This window comes from Enhydra lutris, unplaced genomic scaffold (genome assembly GCF_002288905.1).
Source record: "Enhydra lutris kenyoni isolate GAN:26980312 unplaced genomic scaffold, ASM228890v2 scaffoldscaffold28, whole genome shotgun sequence".
NCBI lineage: Eukaryota > Metazoa > Chordata > Mammalia > Carnivora > Mustelidae > Enhydra > Enhydra lutris.
In genome coordinates, this window is record NW_019154112.1 from 20,351,294 (window position 1) to 20,371,447 (window position 20,154).

At 36.6% G+C, this 20,154-nt stretch overlaps 1 protein-coding gene across 1 annotated transcript in view; it reads right to left on the reverse strand.

Annotated features, from left to right (window-relative positions):
* The window catches only part of LOC111152379 (BEN domain containing 6), a 30,896-nt gene extending 14,592 nt beyond the window's left edge, over window positions 1–16,304 (reverse strand). The window contains exons 1-3 of the mRNA XM_022510907.1: window positions 16,185–16,304; window positions 12,635–12,670; window positions 10,412–10,589 (exon numbers count right to left, since the gene is read on the reverse strand). Coding sequence (XP_022366615.1) covers window positions 10,412–10,589; window positions 12,635–12,670; window positions 16,185–16,304 — 334 coding nt within the window. The remainder of the gene's footprint in view (window positions 1–10,411; window positions 10,590–12,634; window positions 12,671–16,184) is intronic.
* Between the last annotated feature and the right edge of the window lie 3,850 nt (window positions 16,305–20,154).

A 20,154-nucleotide genomic window follows, 5' to 3' on the forward strand; every position in this document is an offset into this window, starting at 1 on the left:
TTTCAGTGATCCATAAAAAAACCTAGTAAATGTCCAAATTTCTCTGACTTTCTCATTGTTGTTGTTTTTACTTTATTTGAATCAGGATCCAAATAAGGTCCACATATTATGAGTAGTTACTGTCTCTTTTATAAACTATAGGTATTTTTTCTCTCTCTTTCCTAGTTTTTTCCTTGGAATTTATTAATTGAAGAAACTGGATTATTTGTTTTACATGGTTTCCCACAGTGGGATTTTGCTGATGTATCCATGACATACTGTTTAACATATTATTCTGTTCCTTAAATTAGCTCTAAATTGGTAATCAGATCTAAAGGCTTGATTAGACTTGGGTAGGATTTTAAAATTCTATCAGATAGAATTGAATGCATGGTTAGCTTTTTTTGTGATATTACTGATGATCACCCCTTAGATTCATTACATCATAAGGAGTTGCAAAATTGTGATATTCTAATACTTTCCTTTTTCATTTATTAGTTAGAATTCTTATACAAAGGGGAAATTCCTCCCATCAACTATTTGGTTACACTTAGGTTTATTTCCTATAATAATGGCAGGGTAAATGCTTGTATTTTTATCTGTATTCACCAGTTTTCAGATGACCATTAAGTTTTTTCTTTTTTTTTTTAAGTTTTTTTCTTTTTTGAATACCATTATGAACTCAAGCATTTAAATATACATGATAACCTGCAGTGGTCATCCTTACTGTTGATCCTCAAATTGTCTCATCTTTGGTCATTGGGAACCTCTTCTTCTTCTTCTTCTTCTTCTTTTTTAAAGATTTTATTTATTTATTTGACAGACAGAGATCACAAGTAGGCAGAGAGGCAGGCAGAGAGAGAGAAGGAAGCAAGCTCCCTGCTGAGCAGAAAACCCGATGCAGGGCTCGATCCCAGAACCCTGGGATCATGACCTGAGCCAAAAGCAGATGCTTTGGGGCGCCTGGGTGGCTCAGCGGGTTAAAGCCTTTGCCTTTGGCTCAGGTCATGATCCCAGGGTCCTGGGATCGAGCCCCGCATCGGGCTCTTGGCTCGGCAGGGAGCCTGCTTCCCTTCCTCTCTCTGCCTGCCTCTCTGCCTGCCTGTGATCTCTGTCTGTCAAATAAATAAATAAAATCTTTAAAAAAAAAAAAAAAAAAAAAAGCAGACGCTTTAACCCACTGAGCCACCCAGGCGCCCTAGGAACCTTTTCTAACTGGCACGTCCATATAGTCTTTGTTAACTGCATTGCTTTCTGCTATGACAAGTTTTTCATTTGGATTTCCTGTTCTAGGCTCCCAAAAAGGCTCATCTCGCACATTTCCTGTGCAAATTCTGGATTCAGCCATTTCTCCAAGGAACCCTAGCTCCTTTTAGTGGGAGGTGTTATATGACCAAATCCAGGTGCTAAGAGTATTCTTTGCTATTGAGCTCTTGCTTTTAGGCCTATTCAGTAAAGAGTGTTAGAAAATATATATTATTAATTTTTAAGGATAAATTTCATCATGTATTTAAACCAGTACTTTCCACTCAAAATTCAGAACATAGGTTTTTTATTTAAATTGTATAGTTATGAGGCACCTGGGTGGCTCAGTGGGTTGAGCCTCTGCCTTCGGATCGGGGTCCTGGGATCAAGCCCCACATCGGGGGGGGGGGGGTCTTTGCTCAGCGGGGAGCCTGCTTCCCCCTCTCTCTCTGCCTTCCTCTCTGCCTACTTGTGATCTCTCTCTCTGTCAAATAAATAAATAAAATCTTTAAAAAAGAAAAAAAATTGTATAGTTATGTTTTTTAATGTGCCACATGGAGTGAAATGAGAACTTAACTTGAACTTGGATCCCCCATCCCCAACACACACTGCAATATCAGTTTCCCCAGAGCCATTTGCTGAATAATTTATCCTTTTCCTGATTAACTTGTAGGACTTGCTACGTGAAATGCCAGGCTCATTGCAAATATGAAAATGCAGTGCTCTTTGTTCAAAACTTCTTAATAACCTTAATATGGTGACAGTAAAGCCTTTAGCTAGTATGTGTGGCCTTTCTAAGAGCAGGCCTCTGACTGACTTGCTTAGGGCACGATCCATGAAGTTGGGCCTGACGACTTATGATACTGAACAACGTAACAGCAAGGAACTTACATGGCACCTGCTATTGCCAGGTTCTGTTCCGAATGCTTTACATGTCACCCAGGCAAGCACTGTCATTATTTCCAGTTTTGAGATGAGGAAACTGAGGCACAAAGTGGTTGAACAACTTGCACATGGTAACACAGACAGTAGGTGGCAGAGCCAGGATTTGAACCCAAGTGGTTTGACCCCTCTAAATCTGTACTCTTTACCTCTATGCCATAGCGTTTGTAGGATAGTTTCTCTATCATATATGAGGTTCTGACTGAGGGATCTGCATTCTGTTCCAAATCACCATTGCTGATCTTGCACTAGTAACTTTTATTTTTAAAAGATTTTATTTATTTATTTGACAGACAGAGATCACAAGCAGGCAGAGAGGCAGGCCGAGAGAGATGGGGAAGCAGGCTCCCCGCTGAGCAGAGAGCCTGTCTCGGGGCTTGATCCCAGGACCCCGAGATCATGACCTGAGCCGAAGGCAGAGGCTCAACCCACTGAGCAACCCAGGCGCCCCATAGTAACTTATTTTTAATCATTTGAAATTTATATGATTTATGTTGACAGGTTATACCCTCATATTCTTTTTTCAGAAGATTCCTAATTGATTTTGCCTGTTTTTTCAGGTTAGCTTTATAATAATCATTGTCAAATTTCCAAAAACAAAACAAAACAAAACAAAAATCATTAGTATTTTTATTGGAATCCCACTGAAAGTATTGGTTATTTGGGGATGAATTGGCATCTTCTCCTTTCATCAATGAATGTGACAAGTCTCTCCATTAATTTATATTTCTTCACTGAGTTTTTTATATTTCTTCATTGACCACATACATGTCTTATTTAGGTTACTAGTAGCTATTTTATAATTGTTTGTAATTAATGTGACTGGATTCTTTTTTTTTTCCCCTAAGAAAATAACTGGAAATTTCTGTCCTATAAAGAAATTACTGATTTAAAAAAATAGTAGCTGCTAAATTTGGGGCATGTATTATATACTATTCTTTTATCAGTTTTGAAATAAAATAAGGCTTATAATGAATAACAGTAGTCTTCTGCCCTATCACTCACCACTCTTGATTACCGCTCTTAGAGATCACCAATCCCAAATCATTTAACTATTTCTTTTGGTACTTACCTTCATACTCTTAAATAATAATGTGCATATACAACTATTTATTGATTTTTCAGATCTATATAATTATTTACTGATTTTCTATTTTCTTTTTTTTTTCTTTAAGTAAGTTCTACATGCAACGTGGGGCTTGAACTCACCACTCTGAGATCAAGAGTGACATTCTCTATGACTGAGCAAGTTAGGCACCCCTGCTTAATGATTTTCAACTATGTAATATGGCAATATTGTTCTCTTTCAACTCCTCTCCCAGCCACGCAGAAATACACATACCTGCTACTCACACGCAAACATACACACACTCTTCTCATCTTCCCAGAATAGTGGTAACACAATTGTTCAATAAATATTGTGCTTTCATTATTATAGTGATGTAAACATTATTCACAATTCCTTTTCTTTAAAACATGATTTCCCCCCCAGAGTTAATAATTACCTTATTATTATTGTTTTTTACACTATTTCTCTCACCCTAAACTTCTATACATCTCTAAACTTCCTATCAGAGGTGTAAAATCTGTTTATATATATATATATATATTTATATATATATATCATGTCAAATGCCAATTTCATATATTTCTTAGAGCTGTCTCCTCTGGAGTCCTCCATATTCCTCCACAGTCTGGACTAGCTGCTTCTAGGCGAATGTATACTTTTCATCTTGGAGTTTCCCTTCACTATCCTTCAATGACTCCTCCTTGTCTCTCTCCTGAATTGGACCACCTATTTCCTGGATGTCATGTTTTTATTTTTCTAGATTTACTCTCTCATTTGGGAGGAGTTTTTCCTCCATTAGCCTTTGAAAAAGAAATCATAGGAAGTACATTAGTGAGATGTTGTATGAAAGTATTACCAGCCCTAACACTTGGTTGATAATTTCACTCAGGTATAGAAGTTTAGATTTACATTCCCTTCGTAATTTAGAAGGCGTTGCTTATTTATCTTGGAACTTCCAGTGTTGCTGGTGAAAAGTCCAAAAACATTCTGATTCCCAATCCTTAGCATGGGGCGTATTTACTTCCTCTGAAAGCTTTTGAATCTTCCCTTTGCTTCTGCTATTCTGAAATTTCACAATGTTATGACTTGGACAAGTCTTTTTGCTTTTGGTGTTATCTTTCAATGTAAAAAATTGTGTCCTTCAATTCTAGAAATTTATGGTATTAATTTTAAATAACTTCTCCTTCTTCTCTCTTGTATCTTTTAGGATCTCTTGTCTTTGGTCATTTAACTTCTGGGACTAATTCTTTATTTTGCCTAATCTCTTCTATTTTCCTTTTCTGGGTCTTCTTACTCTAATATCTACAAGATTTTCTTAACTTTACTTCCAGACATTTTATTGAATTTCTAGGTTTCTCCCCCTTGTTCTTTGGATAGTCCTCTCTTAAACTAACCCTGTTCTTGTTTTGTGCAAATTTCTACCACTCCCTGAATTGTCTCTGTTCCCTCTGATCTTATTATTCTCTTTGTTCATTTTGATTTGTGTTCCATGTTAGAGGATTTCCTTAAATAAGCACCCTCCCTCAGCTTGGCTGGGTGTCCCTGAGTTCATAGCTTTGGTTCAACCTCTTCTGAGAGAAAACCTCCATCTTCTACTGCGGTGAAGGGTCGTAGTTGCAGGCTACAGAGGAAGAATGTGACTTTGTGGTCCCAAAAGGTCTTTATGTAGGTCTTTCAATGACTCCAGTTTTCACACTACCAGCACTATCATAATCCCTTTCACAGGTACAAATCCTAAACAATTTATAGTTCTCTGGTGTGATTTAGCTTCTTTCTTTTTAATTTCTCTACCTCTACCCACTCCGCACCCCCATCCCAGACACTGAGTTTTCAGATTCTTACAGTTAGTCAGTTACTACTCATTCATTTGCTTTTCAGTGTCTAAAATTTTACAGGCATCTTTTATCTGCTGTGGTCTTCTTTACAGTTTCCCTGTCCTTGGGGTTTTATGCATTTTATTTTTAGTAGGGTTTCAGAAGAGAAGGGAGAGTCACACACATTTCACTTAAGCATTATGTCATACTTAAAGAAACCGGGACAAAACTTAACTATTTTTGATTCTTTACTGAAATCTCATTTTTTATGAGAGTTGAATTTTCAGTTGATGCTTTATTTTTCCTAGGTATACATTCATTCTCTAAAAATAATGACAACTTAATACCTTCTATAAAACAGATATATCACCTATTTCCTTTTATATCTTATGGTGTTGGTCAGTTGTGGTCCCCAAGACATGTTTCAAATGCTTAAAACATACATGTATAGCAGACACACATTTGCTATTCTGAATGTCTAAAATGGCATATATATTCTACCATTTTTCCTCAGTAGGTTTTATAAACTGAAGAAGAGCCCTGATTCTTAGTTCAAAATGTTATTAAGAGCATTACTGAGCAAAAGATAAATAACCCTTCTGCATTCTTTTCTCAGACCCTTTCTTATTTGGATTATACATAAAATTTCAACTCTCTGTTATCTTCCTACTTCCCAACTGTAGCTTCACAAGGAGGCCTCCTCTGATCTTGTTATTTAGGACTGTATTTAAGATTGTGTATTTTTTTTAAAAGATTTTATTTATTTATTTGACAGACAGAGATCACAAGTACGCAGAGAGGCAGGCAAAGAGAGAGGAAGGGAATCAGACTCCTGCTGAGCAGAGAGCCCAATGCAGGGCTCAATCCCAGGACCCTGAGATCATTACCTGAGCCGAAGGCAGAGGCTTTAACCCACTGAGCCACCCAGGTGCCCCTAAGATTGTGTTTTTATGCTCTCCCTCAAATCCCAATCTTCTTTTACCTTCCTTATTTTTTACATACTACTATCAGCTCACATTTTATATAATTTATTCAATTATTAATTATTGTGGCTTTTGACTGTTTTGCCCCACTAGAATGTAGGTTCCATGAGAGCAAGGATCTTTGTTTTATTTGCTGGACTTTCCTAGGTACTTAGAACAGTGACTAATATATAGGAGGACTTTATAAATATTACCGAATGAGTAAATGCATGATGAGTACCACAGCAGCAGTGGGCAGTTCCTGTTGCCTGAAGTCCAGCCAATAGCTAACTCTACAACTTGGTTTCTGGAGGTACACTTGTGTGTGTGTGTGTGTGTGTGTGTGTGTGTGTGTGTATGAAGGGGGTAGACAATATTAAATATATAATAGATTATATAGAGATTTGTAAGTGCCAAAGAGGAAATGAAGCAGGAGAAGATAAAAAACATTGCAGAGAGAGAGGCTGAAATTTTACATTGAGGAAGGAGTTTAGGGAAAAGATGAATTTAGAGTAAGGTCTTGAAGGGAGTAAGTGGATATCTGGGGGAAGAACATTCCAGCTTGAGGAAATGACCAGTACAAAGACACTAAAGTAAGAACATGTCTGATGTCTTCAAAGAAAACACAAGTGGTTCAGTGTGGCTGGATCACAGAGAAGGAGGGGAAAGTAGTAGAAAATAAGACCAAGAGGGGTAAGTAGAAGGGAAATAGCCAGAATGCATAAGGACTAAAGATCATAAAAATGATTTCTGTTTTCCCCTGAGTGAGGAGGAAATATACTTAAGGTTTCTGAAGAGAGAAGTGACATGAACTGATTTGTTTAACAGGATTATTCTTGCAACTGTGCTGAGAATAGACTAGAGAAAAGCAAGATCAAAAATAGTGACACCAGCTAGGAGCCACCATAATAATCGATGTGTGAGATCATGGTGGCTTGGACTGGAGTGACAGTAGTAGGGGTGGTAAAAAGGATTGTATCCCAAAAATGTTTTGAAAGTAAAGTCTGTAAGATTTGTCAATGGACTGAGTGTATGATATAAAAGAAATATAGAAATTGGTTTTTAATTTGAGAAATTGGAACAATGAAGTTAGCATTAACCAAGATGAGGAAGAAAGACAAAAACAGGTCAGGAGTGTGGTTTGCGCATGTTAGTCTGAGATACCTGTCAGTTATGTCATGTACACAGTTGGACAATGAGTTTGGGTTAAAGGGTGAAGTCCAGGCTGGAGAATCGTAGCTTATTGATGGATTTTAACATCATGTAATTAGATATGATCACCTATGAAGTGAGTATACATAGAAAGAAAAGAAGTTCAAGGTCTGAGCTTGGGGCATCATCAAATACTTAGAGAGTAAGATGATAAAATAAATCAGCCATATGGACTTAGATAGAAAGATCAGCAGTGTAAGAGGAAAACTGGTAAATGTGGTGTCCTAAAAGCTAAATGAGGAAACTTCCAGAAAAGGAAAGATAGCCAAATGTCTCAAATGCTGGTCACAGAGCAATTAGATGATCATTAAGAAATGGCTTTTGAGGAGCACCTGGGGGGCTCACTTGGCTAAGAATCTGCCTTGGGCTCAGGTCATGATCTCAGGGTCTTGGGATCGAGCCCCGCATTGAGCTCTCTGCTTCTCCCTCTTACTCTCCCTCTGTGCTGTCTCTCTCTCTCTCTCTCTCTCTCTCTCTCAAAAAAAAAAAAAATGGTTTTTGAGATTAGCAATATGGAATGTTATGGGTTAAATTTGTCCCCTCAAAAAGATAAATTGGAGTCCTAACCCCTAGTACCTCAGAGTGCAAACTTATTTGGAAATAGAGTCTTTATATATGTAATCAAATTTAACTGAGGTCATTAAGGTGGGCCCTGATCCAGTATGACTGGTGTCCTCATAAGAATGGGGAAGTTTAGACATGGTGAGAGATAAGCATATGGGGAGAACACCACAGGAAGACTGGCACTACATGGCCTCAAGTCAAGGAACAACCAGAAGCTGGGAGAGAAGGCTTCCCTGGTGCCTTTAGCGTGAGTGTGATCCTGCTGACACCTTAATTTTGGAATCCTAGCCTCCAGAAGTGGGAGACAGCACAGTTCTGTTGTTTAAATTATGCAATTTGTGGTACTTTGTTACCAGTAAACTTCAGATCATTTAGGGAGTTTTTTCTATAAAGGGGAGGAGAGAAATAGGGTGGAAGATGGAGAAGCAAATAGCTTGGAAGGGGTTTTGTTTTGTTTTTTAAAATAATGGTAAGTCTGGTGCTAAGGGGAATGATTCATTAGAGAAGGAAAATTTTATCTTGTGTTGGAGAGCCAGGAGAAGCTCTGGAGCTACGTCCTTAGGTGAAAGAGGATGGCATCCGATGCATAGGTGGCATCGGATGCCACCTGTTTTTGGCTAGACAAGAGAGTAGGTCATCATGAGTGACAGGAGAGAGTGAAGCATAAGGCATAGGTGCAGGGATAGGGCACTTGGCTGGTTCAGTTGGTAGAGCATGCAATTCTTCATCTTGAGGTAGTGAGTTCAAGTCCTAAGTTTGGCATAGAACTTACTTAAAAAACAAAAATACAAAAAAATAAAGCATGGGTGCAGGGAGACGACAGTCTATTTCATATCCTTCAATTTCTCAATGAAGTCAGAAGCAAAGTCATCAACTGAGAGTGAGGATATGGGAGGAGGTGTGAGAAGTTGGCAGAGAGAAAAAATGAAATGGCAACTGAGAGTGTGGGAGGGAGAAGAAGCTTGTCATAGTGATTCTTTTCACATACTATTGAAACTCATTTGCTACTCACACTTAGAATTTTCTCATCTAAATGTATAACAAAAATTGGTATAATAATTTTCTTTTGGGGCTTCTATGTATCAGGTTCTGGTGTTGATAAAAGCAGAGACAGTAACAATAATAAATACCATTACTGAACACCTGTCGTATGCTTTGGGTGAAGCATTTCTTCCAATGATCTCTTCTAATCATCACAGCAGCAAGGACATGATAGGTTATCCCTGCCACCCCCCCCCCCCCCACCATTTTGTAGATGAGAGGATTGAAGTTGGAGCTGGGGGCCCAGTAAAGTGACATGGCACCAGCTATATAGCCAGTAAGCAGAGCTGGGATTCAAACCAAGGCCCGTAACTCAAAAATCAATACTTTTAACCAGCAATTTATACTAACTTTATAAACTAGCTTTTCGTCTTACTCTAAGTCCTGGAATAGATTATATGAAAATGAGAATGATCTGTTGTTTGAAATCACAAAAACCTCACCAGAGGAAAAAAAAAAGCAAAACATTGGTTATAAAAATTCAATATTTAAAGTAGAAAAAAATAAAGACATAATGGTTTGGTGTTGGAATAAATAATTTTTAGCTGTAACTGCTTCTACTTAAAACTATGAAGTCTTCACTGTAATAAATATTTTTAGGAAAGCATATGAGTCATTACCACAAAATGAAAATCTAGCTCATCACCATGTTCTATCTGTCTCCTATCAGTTCTGCCTCCATAATTATTATGTAGAACTGTCCTCTTTACTTCCATAACCATTGCCCTGGGCTAGGCTGCCATCATGTTAGTCTGGATGACTGCAATACTGTTGGAGAGTGGCCTTTCCCTGATTTCTTTCTTGTGTTATTTGTACTCATTTGTACATAGCAGCCAGAGGGATTTATTTTCAAAATGGTCTGTGTATTTACTGTTTTACAACAGAATGCTGCCCAACACAAGACATGATTGCCAAATATTCAGCAGCACAAAATAGTGCATGTTGCTTAACTGCAAATGGAAAACATAATTTTTGAAAAATAAACACTTAAATACAATATAGGATCCTAAAAAAGACATTATACCAAGTGGTTTTTAATTTGCATAAATTGATCTTTCTCCTTTATTAGTCTTCAGTGGAATGTGACTATTTTCCCAGACTACTTTTCCCAACTCCAAAACTATACTTCAATGTACAGGATCTTTATTTCCAGTGGTTCTATAATGTATCATAATAGGTCCCATTTTCTAGCACCTTCCCTAGCAGAGGGGAATAAGATAAACACGTTATGAACACGATAACTTATTTTTTCTGTCTTACTAATCTTTTCTCTCTGGGGCCTACCACAGTGAGTAACCGCTATTAAATGCTCAATAAATAGCCATTGAATGTTATTAAATGAGTACAACATTTGATATTTTGTAGGAATAATCTAAAATTCCCTAAGCCATAAACTAAGGGCTTAAAGATGAGTGCTTCTGTGTTAAATTATATAATCATAGATTTTCTTAAAATGTGAGTTTTGATTTTTTTTCTCTAAGGCACTGATTTGGTTTTTCACTCTTGACAGCTGATTTGCAATAATTTTCATTCATCATATATTTTTCCTTTTATCTAAAAATATCAATTTTATCAAAGTTTACCTTGAAGCATGACCAAAGACTGTCGAAGTCGGCTGTTTTCTTTCCGGGTGTTTGTTAGTTTTTGTTTCAGACTTTTTATTTTCATGCACAATTCCTCCTTTGACAGTTCTGCTAAAGGCTCTTCATCTTCACTGGAGCTCTCACCAGGCAGAAAAGCATTTCCTGAATATGGGTCTCTCTAAAATACAAAGCAGGTACAACAAAAGAAGGTTCAAAGTGACTTTAATGGTTTATCCCATGTTCTTTATGCTGAAGGGATTTAATCAGACCTACAAATCCCTCATCTCCCAGGCATTTCTTGCTCCAGAGGAAGGGTTGTTCTACCTAGTGAACTAGCCTCAGTTTTGTCTTCCCCCCTGCAGGGGAGCTCAGAAAAGGGAAGACATCAAAGTTTCATGCACACATCTGTCACATAGCAGAAATCAGGATTCTGTCTAACTTCAGTGAAGAATATAAAGTAGAAAAATAGTATAACAGAGAAGAATCAACCAGACAGCTATTCAGATCTTTGTAACTCATCTCCACCCTCCATTTCTCCCCTAACTTTTCACTCACAGCCTCTCTGTTGAGACTGAGAAATTTGGGAGCTTATTGCATCAGAGAAAAGAGAGAGAAGATTCATTTAGGACAAAACATTCCTGCTTTCCTTTTAGTTTTAGAAGTAATTTTTAAGGTCAATAGTAAGACAATAGTCTGAAAATGTATGTACTTGGGTTGCAAAACCCAGGCTGGATTGATACAGGAAAGGATTTATTCAAATTACTAATCTTGTGTATCTATCTATCTTTCTATCTATATGGAAAATTGGAGTATAGAATGGAATTTATAAAGAGCCAAAAGGCTGGAGTATAAAGGTTTTTAATTTTTATTTTATTTATTTATTTAAAAATATTTTATTTATTCATTTGAGAGAGAGGGAGCTCCAGTGTGGTGGGGGAGGGATGAAGGGAGAGGGAGAAGCAGACTCCCTGCTGAGCAGGGATCCCAATCTGGGACTTGATTCCAGGACCTGGAGATCATGACCCAAGCCAAAGGCAGACGCTTAACTGACTGAACCACTCAGTCGGTCCTGGAGTATAAATAAACTTTAGAGTAGAAGAGATAAAGGTATGACATAATGTTTAATGTTGCACAGGAAGGGAAGAGACATTCTGGTGCCAGGAGAAGTCTGGGAAAAAAGGAGCTGGGATGGCAGGAAATCAGATTCAAGTGTCTTTGCTCTTCTTGACCCCACTGTTTGGGGGGAGGGGAGATGGGTCACAAGAATAAGGGTATATGATAGAAATATCCAGATAAATGAGGAGCAATCCTAGAATAACAGGGTTGGCTCCTGCTCCTCAGTTTATTAAAAACTCTGTAAAGAGGGACATCTGGGTGCCTCAGTTGGTTAAGTGTCTGCCTTGAGCTCAGGTCATGATCCCAGGGTCCTGGGATCAAGTACCACATTGGGCTCCTTGCTCAGTAGGGAGCCTGCTTCTCCCTTTGCCTGCTGCTCCCCCTTCTGGTGCTTGCTCTCTTTCTCTCTCTTTGACAAATAAATAAGTAAAATCTTTAAAAAAACAAAACAAAACAACTCCCTAAAGAGTCCCCATGTCCATCATTAACACCAGGGTAACATGGTGCCTCTCTGGATCATAAATTAGAAATGGCCAAAATTAGTATCTAGACAGCTGGATAAGAGAAAACAGTCAGACTCTCCAGAGTTCTTGAAAAGCAGCTAGAGAATCCAAATTGTCTCTCTGTCCTGGTCAGGATACAGGTAAGTGCTGGGGAAACTGGTGAAATAGAAATTGTTAGTGTGAGGACAGTGAGTCCACACAATGCCAGAACCTTATAGAAGATTGTGGTCCTGACCCTTGCTGGCAGAGAGCCTCTTCAGACAACTGCACTGAAGGAAGAAGAGGCCAATACTTAACAGCAGAGCACAAGCAACACACATAAGAGATACTCCCTAAAATGCTAGGCCCTGGGGAACAGGGAACACTGCACAGCAGGGCACTATAGGACCTCTTCTTCATAAGGCTGTTATTGTTAAAAGCAAGAGAAGTAGCTGACTTTCCTAACACAGAGAAACAGACACAGAGAGTTAGACAAAATGAAGTGACAGATGAATATGTCCCAAATGAAAGAACAGGACCTAATCATAGCAAGAGATCTAAGCAAAACCGATATAAGTAATATGCCTGATAGATATTTTCAAGTAATGATCATAAAGATACTCACTGGACTTGAGAAAAGAGTGGAGGACATCAGTGAGACCTTTAACACAGAGATAAAAAAAGAACCAATCAGAGATAAAGAACACAATAAATGAAATTCAAAGTACACTTGATGGTTGGGGCATCTGGGTGGCTCAGTTGGTTAAGTGTCTGCCTTCAGCTCAGGTCATAATGCCAGGGTCCTGGGATCAAGCCCCACGTTGGACTTCCTGTTCAGCAGGGAGTCTGCTTTTCCCTCTCCTTCTGTTCCTCCCCCTGCTCATGTGTTCTTTCTCCCTCTCTCTCACACAAAAAATCTTTTAAAAAGTATACTTGATGGAATAAATAGCAGACTAGATGAAGCAGAAGAATTAATTAATGATATGGAAGATAGAGTAATGGAAAGTAACCAAGCTGAGCAAAGGAGAGGAAAGAAAATTATGCAAATTGAGAATAATCTTAGGGAAATCAGTGACTCCATCAAGCATAATAACATTCTCATTATAAGGATCTCAGAAGAAGAGAGAGAAAAGGGGGCAGAATATTTATAAGAAGAAATAATAGCTTAAAACTTGCCTAATCTGGGGAAGGAAATAGGTATCTGGGGGAAAGAGGCACAGAGGGAGCCCCCCTCCTCTAATTAAACCCAAGGAGGTCTGCACCAAGACACATAATTAAAATGGCAAAAAGTAATGATAAAGAAAAATATTTCAAAGCAACAAGAGAATAAAAGATAGTTACATACAAGGGAAACTCCATAAGGTTTTCAGTGGATTTTTCAGCAGAAACTTTGCGGGCCAGGAGGGAGTGGCATGACATATTCAAAGTGCTGAAAGGGAAAAATCTGCAGCCAAGAATACTCTATCCACCAAGGCTATTACACAGAATAGAAGGAGAGATAAAGAGTTCTTCAGAAAAATAAAAAATAAAGTAACTCATCACCACTAATGCAGCCCTACGAGAAATATTAAAGGAGACTCTTTGAATGGAAAGGAAAGACCACAAATGAGAGTATGAAAAGTAAAAAAATACAAAAGCAATATAAGCAAGTACTTTTGTAAAAATCAGAAAGAGTTATTCATAAAATGAAAGGATGTAGAATATGGCACTATATACCTAAAATGTGGGGAGAAGTGTAAAGGATGGTTTCAAAATTAAGCAGTCATCAACCTAATATAGACTGTTCTATGCAGAAACTATTTTGTGCAAACCTAATGGTAACCACAAGTCAAAAACTGAGAAGATATGTGAAGAATAAAGAGAAAGAAATCCAAATATATCAGGCCAAAAACCATGAAAGAGAGCAAGAGAAGAAAGGATCAGAGAAAACCTATAGAAATAACCACAAAACAAATAACAAAATGACAATAAATACATATCTACAAATAATTACTTTGAATATAAAAGGGCTTAAAAAAGATTTTACTTATTTATTTGAGAGAAAGAGAGAGAGAACATGAGCAAGGGAGAGGAATAGAGGAAGAGGGAGAAGCAGACTCCCTACAGAGGGAGCCTGATGCAAGACTCAAACCCAGGACTTTGGGATCATGACTGAGCAGAAGGCAGATGCTTAACTGACTGAGCCACCAGATGCCCCTTGAGTAGTCAGTTTAGACCCAGAGATAGGTGTTGCATGTTAAGTAAGGTAGACCAGCAAGATAAGAGAGATCCTCAACATTGTGGAGCTGCCATAGTAGTTAGACAAAATGGATCAGTTGTAATCTGATAATAGCAATGTAAGTAGATGTTAAAAACAGTGCTGATGGAAAAATCAGAAACAGATTGAGGTATATATCATGATACCAATGTACTACTAAATGATGTACTAAATGGTCTATCCATAAAGTTGTACAATGCAGTGTGATTGGTAAGAAGGAAAAGGTTGGAAACAAGCCATATCCATCACAGGAGACTGGCTAAATAAAGACTGGTACATAGACACAGTGGAATAATATGGAGCTGTAAAAAGGAGAAAGTTCTTTATACACTAGTGATAGATCTTAAAAAAATATTAAGTAAAAAAGCAAAGTACAAAGCAGCATATCTGGTAAGTTACTTTTTTGTGCAAAAGAGGGGACAAAATATCTATTTTTATATTTGTTTTATTTGAACAAAGAAACACTGGAAGGATAAACAAGAAAGCAATAAATGTGGTTACCTATAGTGTGTAGGTGGGAGGGGGGGGAACAGGGTGGATGGGAGACAGGGATGTGAGTGAGAATTTTCACCATTTACCTTAAAATATATATTTGTATATATTAAAATAGATACCTTCTGATTTTTTAAACTCAGAAAAGCTTTATTTTTATTTCTTTAATTTAGCTTTCTGACTGTTCTTGTGCCTTCAACACTTTCACAATAATTTTCTGCTTATTAAAGAAAGTGCACTTAATCCTGTCAGGCACACATTTAGCACATGTGGAACCACCACGGGCCCTGCTGACATGTTTTTAAATTTTAAAAAGCCTCATAAGAACTTTAAAGATTTATTTATTTATTTGAGAGAGAAAGCATGTGCTTTCATGTGGGGGGGTGGGGGGAGATGGAGAGAAAGAATCTCAAGAAGTCTCCTCACTAAAGGAGGAGCCCAACTCGGGCTCAATCTCAGGACTCTGAGATCATGACCTAAGCTGAAGTCAAGAGTCAGAAGTTTAATGAACTGAGCCACCCAGGCACCCCTAGATCCTCGTAAGAACTTTAAGTCTCATAGCATAAACTCCTTAAAGATGGACTGAGAACACTCCACCACAAATTTTGCCAGTTTCCCAATCTTCTTGGTATAAAGGTAAACAGTTCCATTACCATAGTTTTGGGACTGCCTAGTTTTGCTAGGGGCTATATTTTAGAATACCTTATAATAGTGTGTCAAATGCCAGACCATCTTGAATTCCTCTAAACACCATCCCCAGAAGATTAAAAAATATTTTAAACTATAAGAATGTATAGTATGTACTTAAAAATTAAATAAGAATACATGCACATAACAAACTACATGTATTACAAAGACATACACAAATATATGGACTGCAAAGACACACGAATAAAATGAAACAGGATACACACATTATTGGGTTATCCAAAGTATAAGAGGACAATGGGAGTGGGGAATTCAGCTTAAAAAGGAATAAATAAATAAAAAAAGAAAGGAGCCCACACTAAACCAGTGATGAACATGGGCCACAAACCGGGCTAAAAAAGAAGAGAAACAGTAAATCTTAAAGAAGACGTAGATATTTCAATTTCTTTAGTACTTTTTGAGAGGAAAGTACTAAAAGTAGTTTCTGACAGTTTCCTCTCTTTCATTTCCCAGAATATGAGTGAAAGTTTGAACAATGGCATAATTGGCCATACTTAAATAGAAGCAGGTAAAATGTCTTTTGAGTATGTTTCTAACTCAACTTGTTGAACATTACAAAGAGAACATGAAATTTTATTCCCTTGGTTGAACAAAGAATTAAAGGGAACAATGAGTTAATAGAAGAAGAGAAAGTACTGAAGTAAAAAATTATGAAAAGCACTATGGAATTATGCTAGAGCTAGATGATAAAGTTATACTGAGGTAACAGAACACCAACCTGTCCTTTATCCATGTCACTATTTGCATTCTCTGAGTCCATTGTCTCTGTCCTTTTCCTTTTTCCTTTTCTAAGAGCTTGGGTATTGGTAATGTCATCTGTTTGCAAGATCTTCTGCATTTTCTCAAGTAGTTCTCAAAGATTTTCTGAAATCGTAGGAAGGGGGAATGCCCATGTAGATGATACTATTCTTGACGTAGTCCCCAAATTAATGTTTTTCCTTAAAAGCAAAAATAAAAAAGGATACATAATGTATATACAACTAAATGATTCATAATTACAGTAGCCACTCAAGTAAAATACTTTTACTAAATGTTTCTTATCTTTCTCTTGCTGACAAATTTTGCACATTTTCATTTGATTCAAAATCTTCCAATTTCATCGTCATCATGAGGATGTCTTGTTTCTAGGACGTGACTGATATGCAGTGAATTGTCACTTATAAAATGAAATAGTATGAAAAAAACTTTCATCTGTACAAGTTTTTTCTTGTCAGTCAGTTATAAGCAGTCTAAAAACCAACATAGAAACATTATAAATTTATGCAGATGGTATTTCACAGGATCAAAGTTATAAAAGGCATTAATACTAGTAGATCTCATTAGGATCAAAATATTCCAAGGGGGATTAATAAGCAATAAGAATTGCTTAGAAATTTGTTTTGCTTTTTTTCTGAAAACTCTATAGTTTTGAGGTGGAAGACTTTTCTTGGTATAAATTTAAGAATTTACCATAAAGGATGGAAGAAAAATATATCTCAAAGGCAAAGATACAGTTCATAAAAAATTTTAAGGGATAATAATTTTCCAAAACCTGAAAAGTAGATAATAATTATTAGGTAAGGTTGAAGTGATCAAATTTAATTTTTGCTATGCACAGATGATATAGTACATTTGGTCTTAACATCCTTATTACTCACATATATTGGTTTGTATCTATGAAAAGATATTAATTATAAATAATAAAACTTTAAATACAGAAGGGGGCTGAATTTAAAGGGACTTTAAGAAATATCTAGACTGTTGAGCAGAAGGTAACATAGCTCCTTACCAAAGTATACCAAATAATTCTTTTAGAAAATATGGCACTTTTACCTACTTTAAGAGAAATTCACCATTCTTTACTCCAAGCATGAAATAATTTGGTAATGTCTTGCCAAAATCGTTTGTTGTGACTCCGAAAGCTTACTTTGGATTTTCACATATATGCATAATATTTGAGCTCATACATGGAATTGAACTGAATTGTGAATCATATCTGACTCACAAACATAAGGGATTTTACCTAGCATCAAGCTTTATTAATAATTTTAATGATAAAGCAATCGAGCACACAGGTCAAGTAGAGAGAGGTCTAGGGCGTCCTGCTGGTTTTGTAGGTCCTTCCTTTTCAGATCACATAGGTACTCTGTGGTCTAGAATAAGTGAAGCCTTTATTTTTTTATTTTTATTTTATTTTTTTTTTAAGTGAAGCCTTTAAATGATGTTTGAGGGTCACCTCACATAGTGGGAAGTGTTTAAGTTGTAACACATCTCCATTTTATATCTCCATTTATACCTCAGAGTTGTATAGCTTACATGACCTTTTCAAGGAAGTTATAAACCCAGAGGTTCTGGGTATGTTTGCCATAAACAATCCTAAATCAGGGATATATAATTAAAAGCATTCTAGGGGCCCCTGGGTGGCTCAGTGGGTTAAAGCCTATGCCTTCGGCTCAGGTCATGATCCCAGGGTCCTGGAATCGAGCCCCGCATCAGGCTCTCTGCTCTGCAGGGAGCCTGCTTCCTCCTCTCTCTCTCTGCCTGCCTCTCTGCCTACTTGATCTCTGTCTGTCAAATAAATAAATAAAATCTTTAAAAAAAAAAGCATTCTACAGATAAAAACTCCACTCTTAGCCAGTATCATTAATCCATCTACCCAGAGCAAGGTCAACAAACGTTTTTCTATAAAGGGTCACATAGTAAACATTTTAGGCTTTGTAGGTCAAGAGGCAAAATTGAGGATATTACGTAATTCTTATATAGCAAAAAAGAAAAGAAGTTTTCACAAAATTTTATTCATAAAATTGCAAATATACTATTAATAATAGAATATAACTTTTTGTAAGACAGTTCTGTTCATGAGAATAGAATTTTAAAAAATCTTGTTTAATTGGAATTCAAAGTTTTCTCTACCATCAAAATACATTTCCCAAGTATTCATTTATTAATGCTGACCTGCAATGAGATTTTTTTTTTTAATTTCTTTTTGGCATAACAGTATTCTGCAATGAGATTTTATGTATTCTGTATTTGAAAATGTCTTTTACACCAACAAGCATTGCCATATACTGATATTAATCCATGAGTTTATAATTTTCTTAACTGAGATAAAATTCACAAAACATAAAATTCACCATTTTAATAATTTTAAGTATATGTTCACTGGCTTTTTTAGTACATTCACAATATTACACAATCATCACCAAGGAAGTTCATACCTCCCAATATAAGTTAATAATTTTAATTGAGGATATTCATCTTTCAGTAGACTTTTACAGAATTCTATTAAATTCATTTGGTATTTACCTTTTTAGTGTACTATTCCATTGCAGCAGTTAATTATTTCCAACTAAAGGTTAGGAAGAAGTTCCTCATTGCACAGTTAAATGTATTTTTTAAAGATTTATTTATTTATTTTAGATAGAGAAAGAGAAAGAGGGATTTGGGGGGCAGAGGGAGAAACTCTTCAAACAGACTCCCCACTGAGTATAGAGTGCAGGAGGATGATGGGCTCAACCTCATGACCCATGAGATCATGACCTGAGCTGAAACCAAGAGTGGGATGCTTAACCGACTGAGCCCTCAAGGTGCCCCCTAAATGTATTTTGAAATAGATAAATTTTCTTTGTACTTACATTGAAGTCTGAAACACAATACTAGAACTGTAGTTTGAACTGGAAAAATACATATGGTGCAAATTTAAGTGGAGATGAACATCTCAATTCTTCTTCTTTTTTTTTTAAGAACATCTCAATTCTTGTTATAACTTTTGGCATGAGGGGAAATGTATAAAGCAGCCTGAGACATTACTTATGGGTGACAAGTTAAGGTTATTGAAATGACTTTACCTCAGTGTAATTTTTGCATATAAGTACTTGTGTTGTCTTGTAATTTTGTCTTGTAGATTGTTAATGAATTCATTAAGAAACATTATCAAGTCTGTTACAAAAGCTAATTTCCATTAGCCATTCTGTGTTCCAAAAGCTACTCAGCATTCCATAGGAGTGGTTGAGGACAGTTCCTAAAAATTACAGTCTTGGCCCTGAGCTTACACATTTGCAGTGAAACTCCACCACCACTAAGTTATGGAAATGCTGTATAGCAAGGCAAGTCAGAATACTCAACCTCTATTTCTGAAAAAATTCATGGAATTTATGATGGTCAAGTCCAGAAGAAGGAAGTTCACCATTGGCACTATTGGTTCAGTGAAGATAACGATATTTTCAGAAATTGAAAGGTGATCTTAAAATTTATATGGAAATGCAAGACATCAACAATAGCCAAAGCAATCTTGAAAAAAAGAAGGAATTTTTAATACTCACATTTCCCAATTTTAAATTTTAGTACAAAGCTACAGTAAGCAAAACCGTGTGGTACTGGCATAAAGATAGACATCTAAATCATTAGAATAGAATTGAGAATCCAGAATAAACCTTTACATTTATGATCAATTGATTTTTTACAAGGTTGCAAAGACAAGTAAGTGAGGAAAGAAAAGTCTTTGCAACAAATGGTGCTGGAACAACTGAATATTCAATGCAAAAGAGCAAATCTTACTTCACACTATATGCCCAAATTTTCAAAATTTACATTTAGATCATAGACCCAAATGTAAGAACTAAAACTATAAACTCTTAGAAGCAAACACAGGAGTAAATTTTATAATCTTAGGTTAGACAATGATTTTATAAATATGACAATGAAAGTGT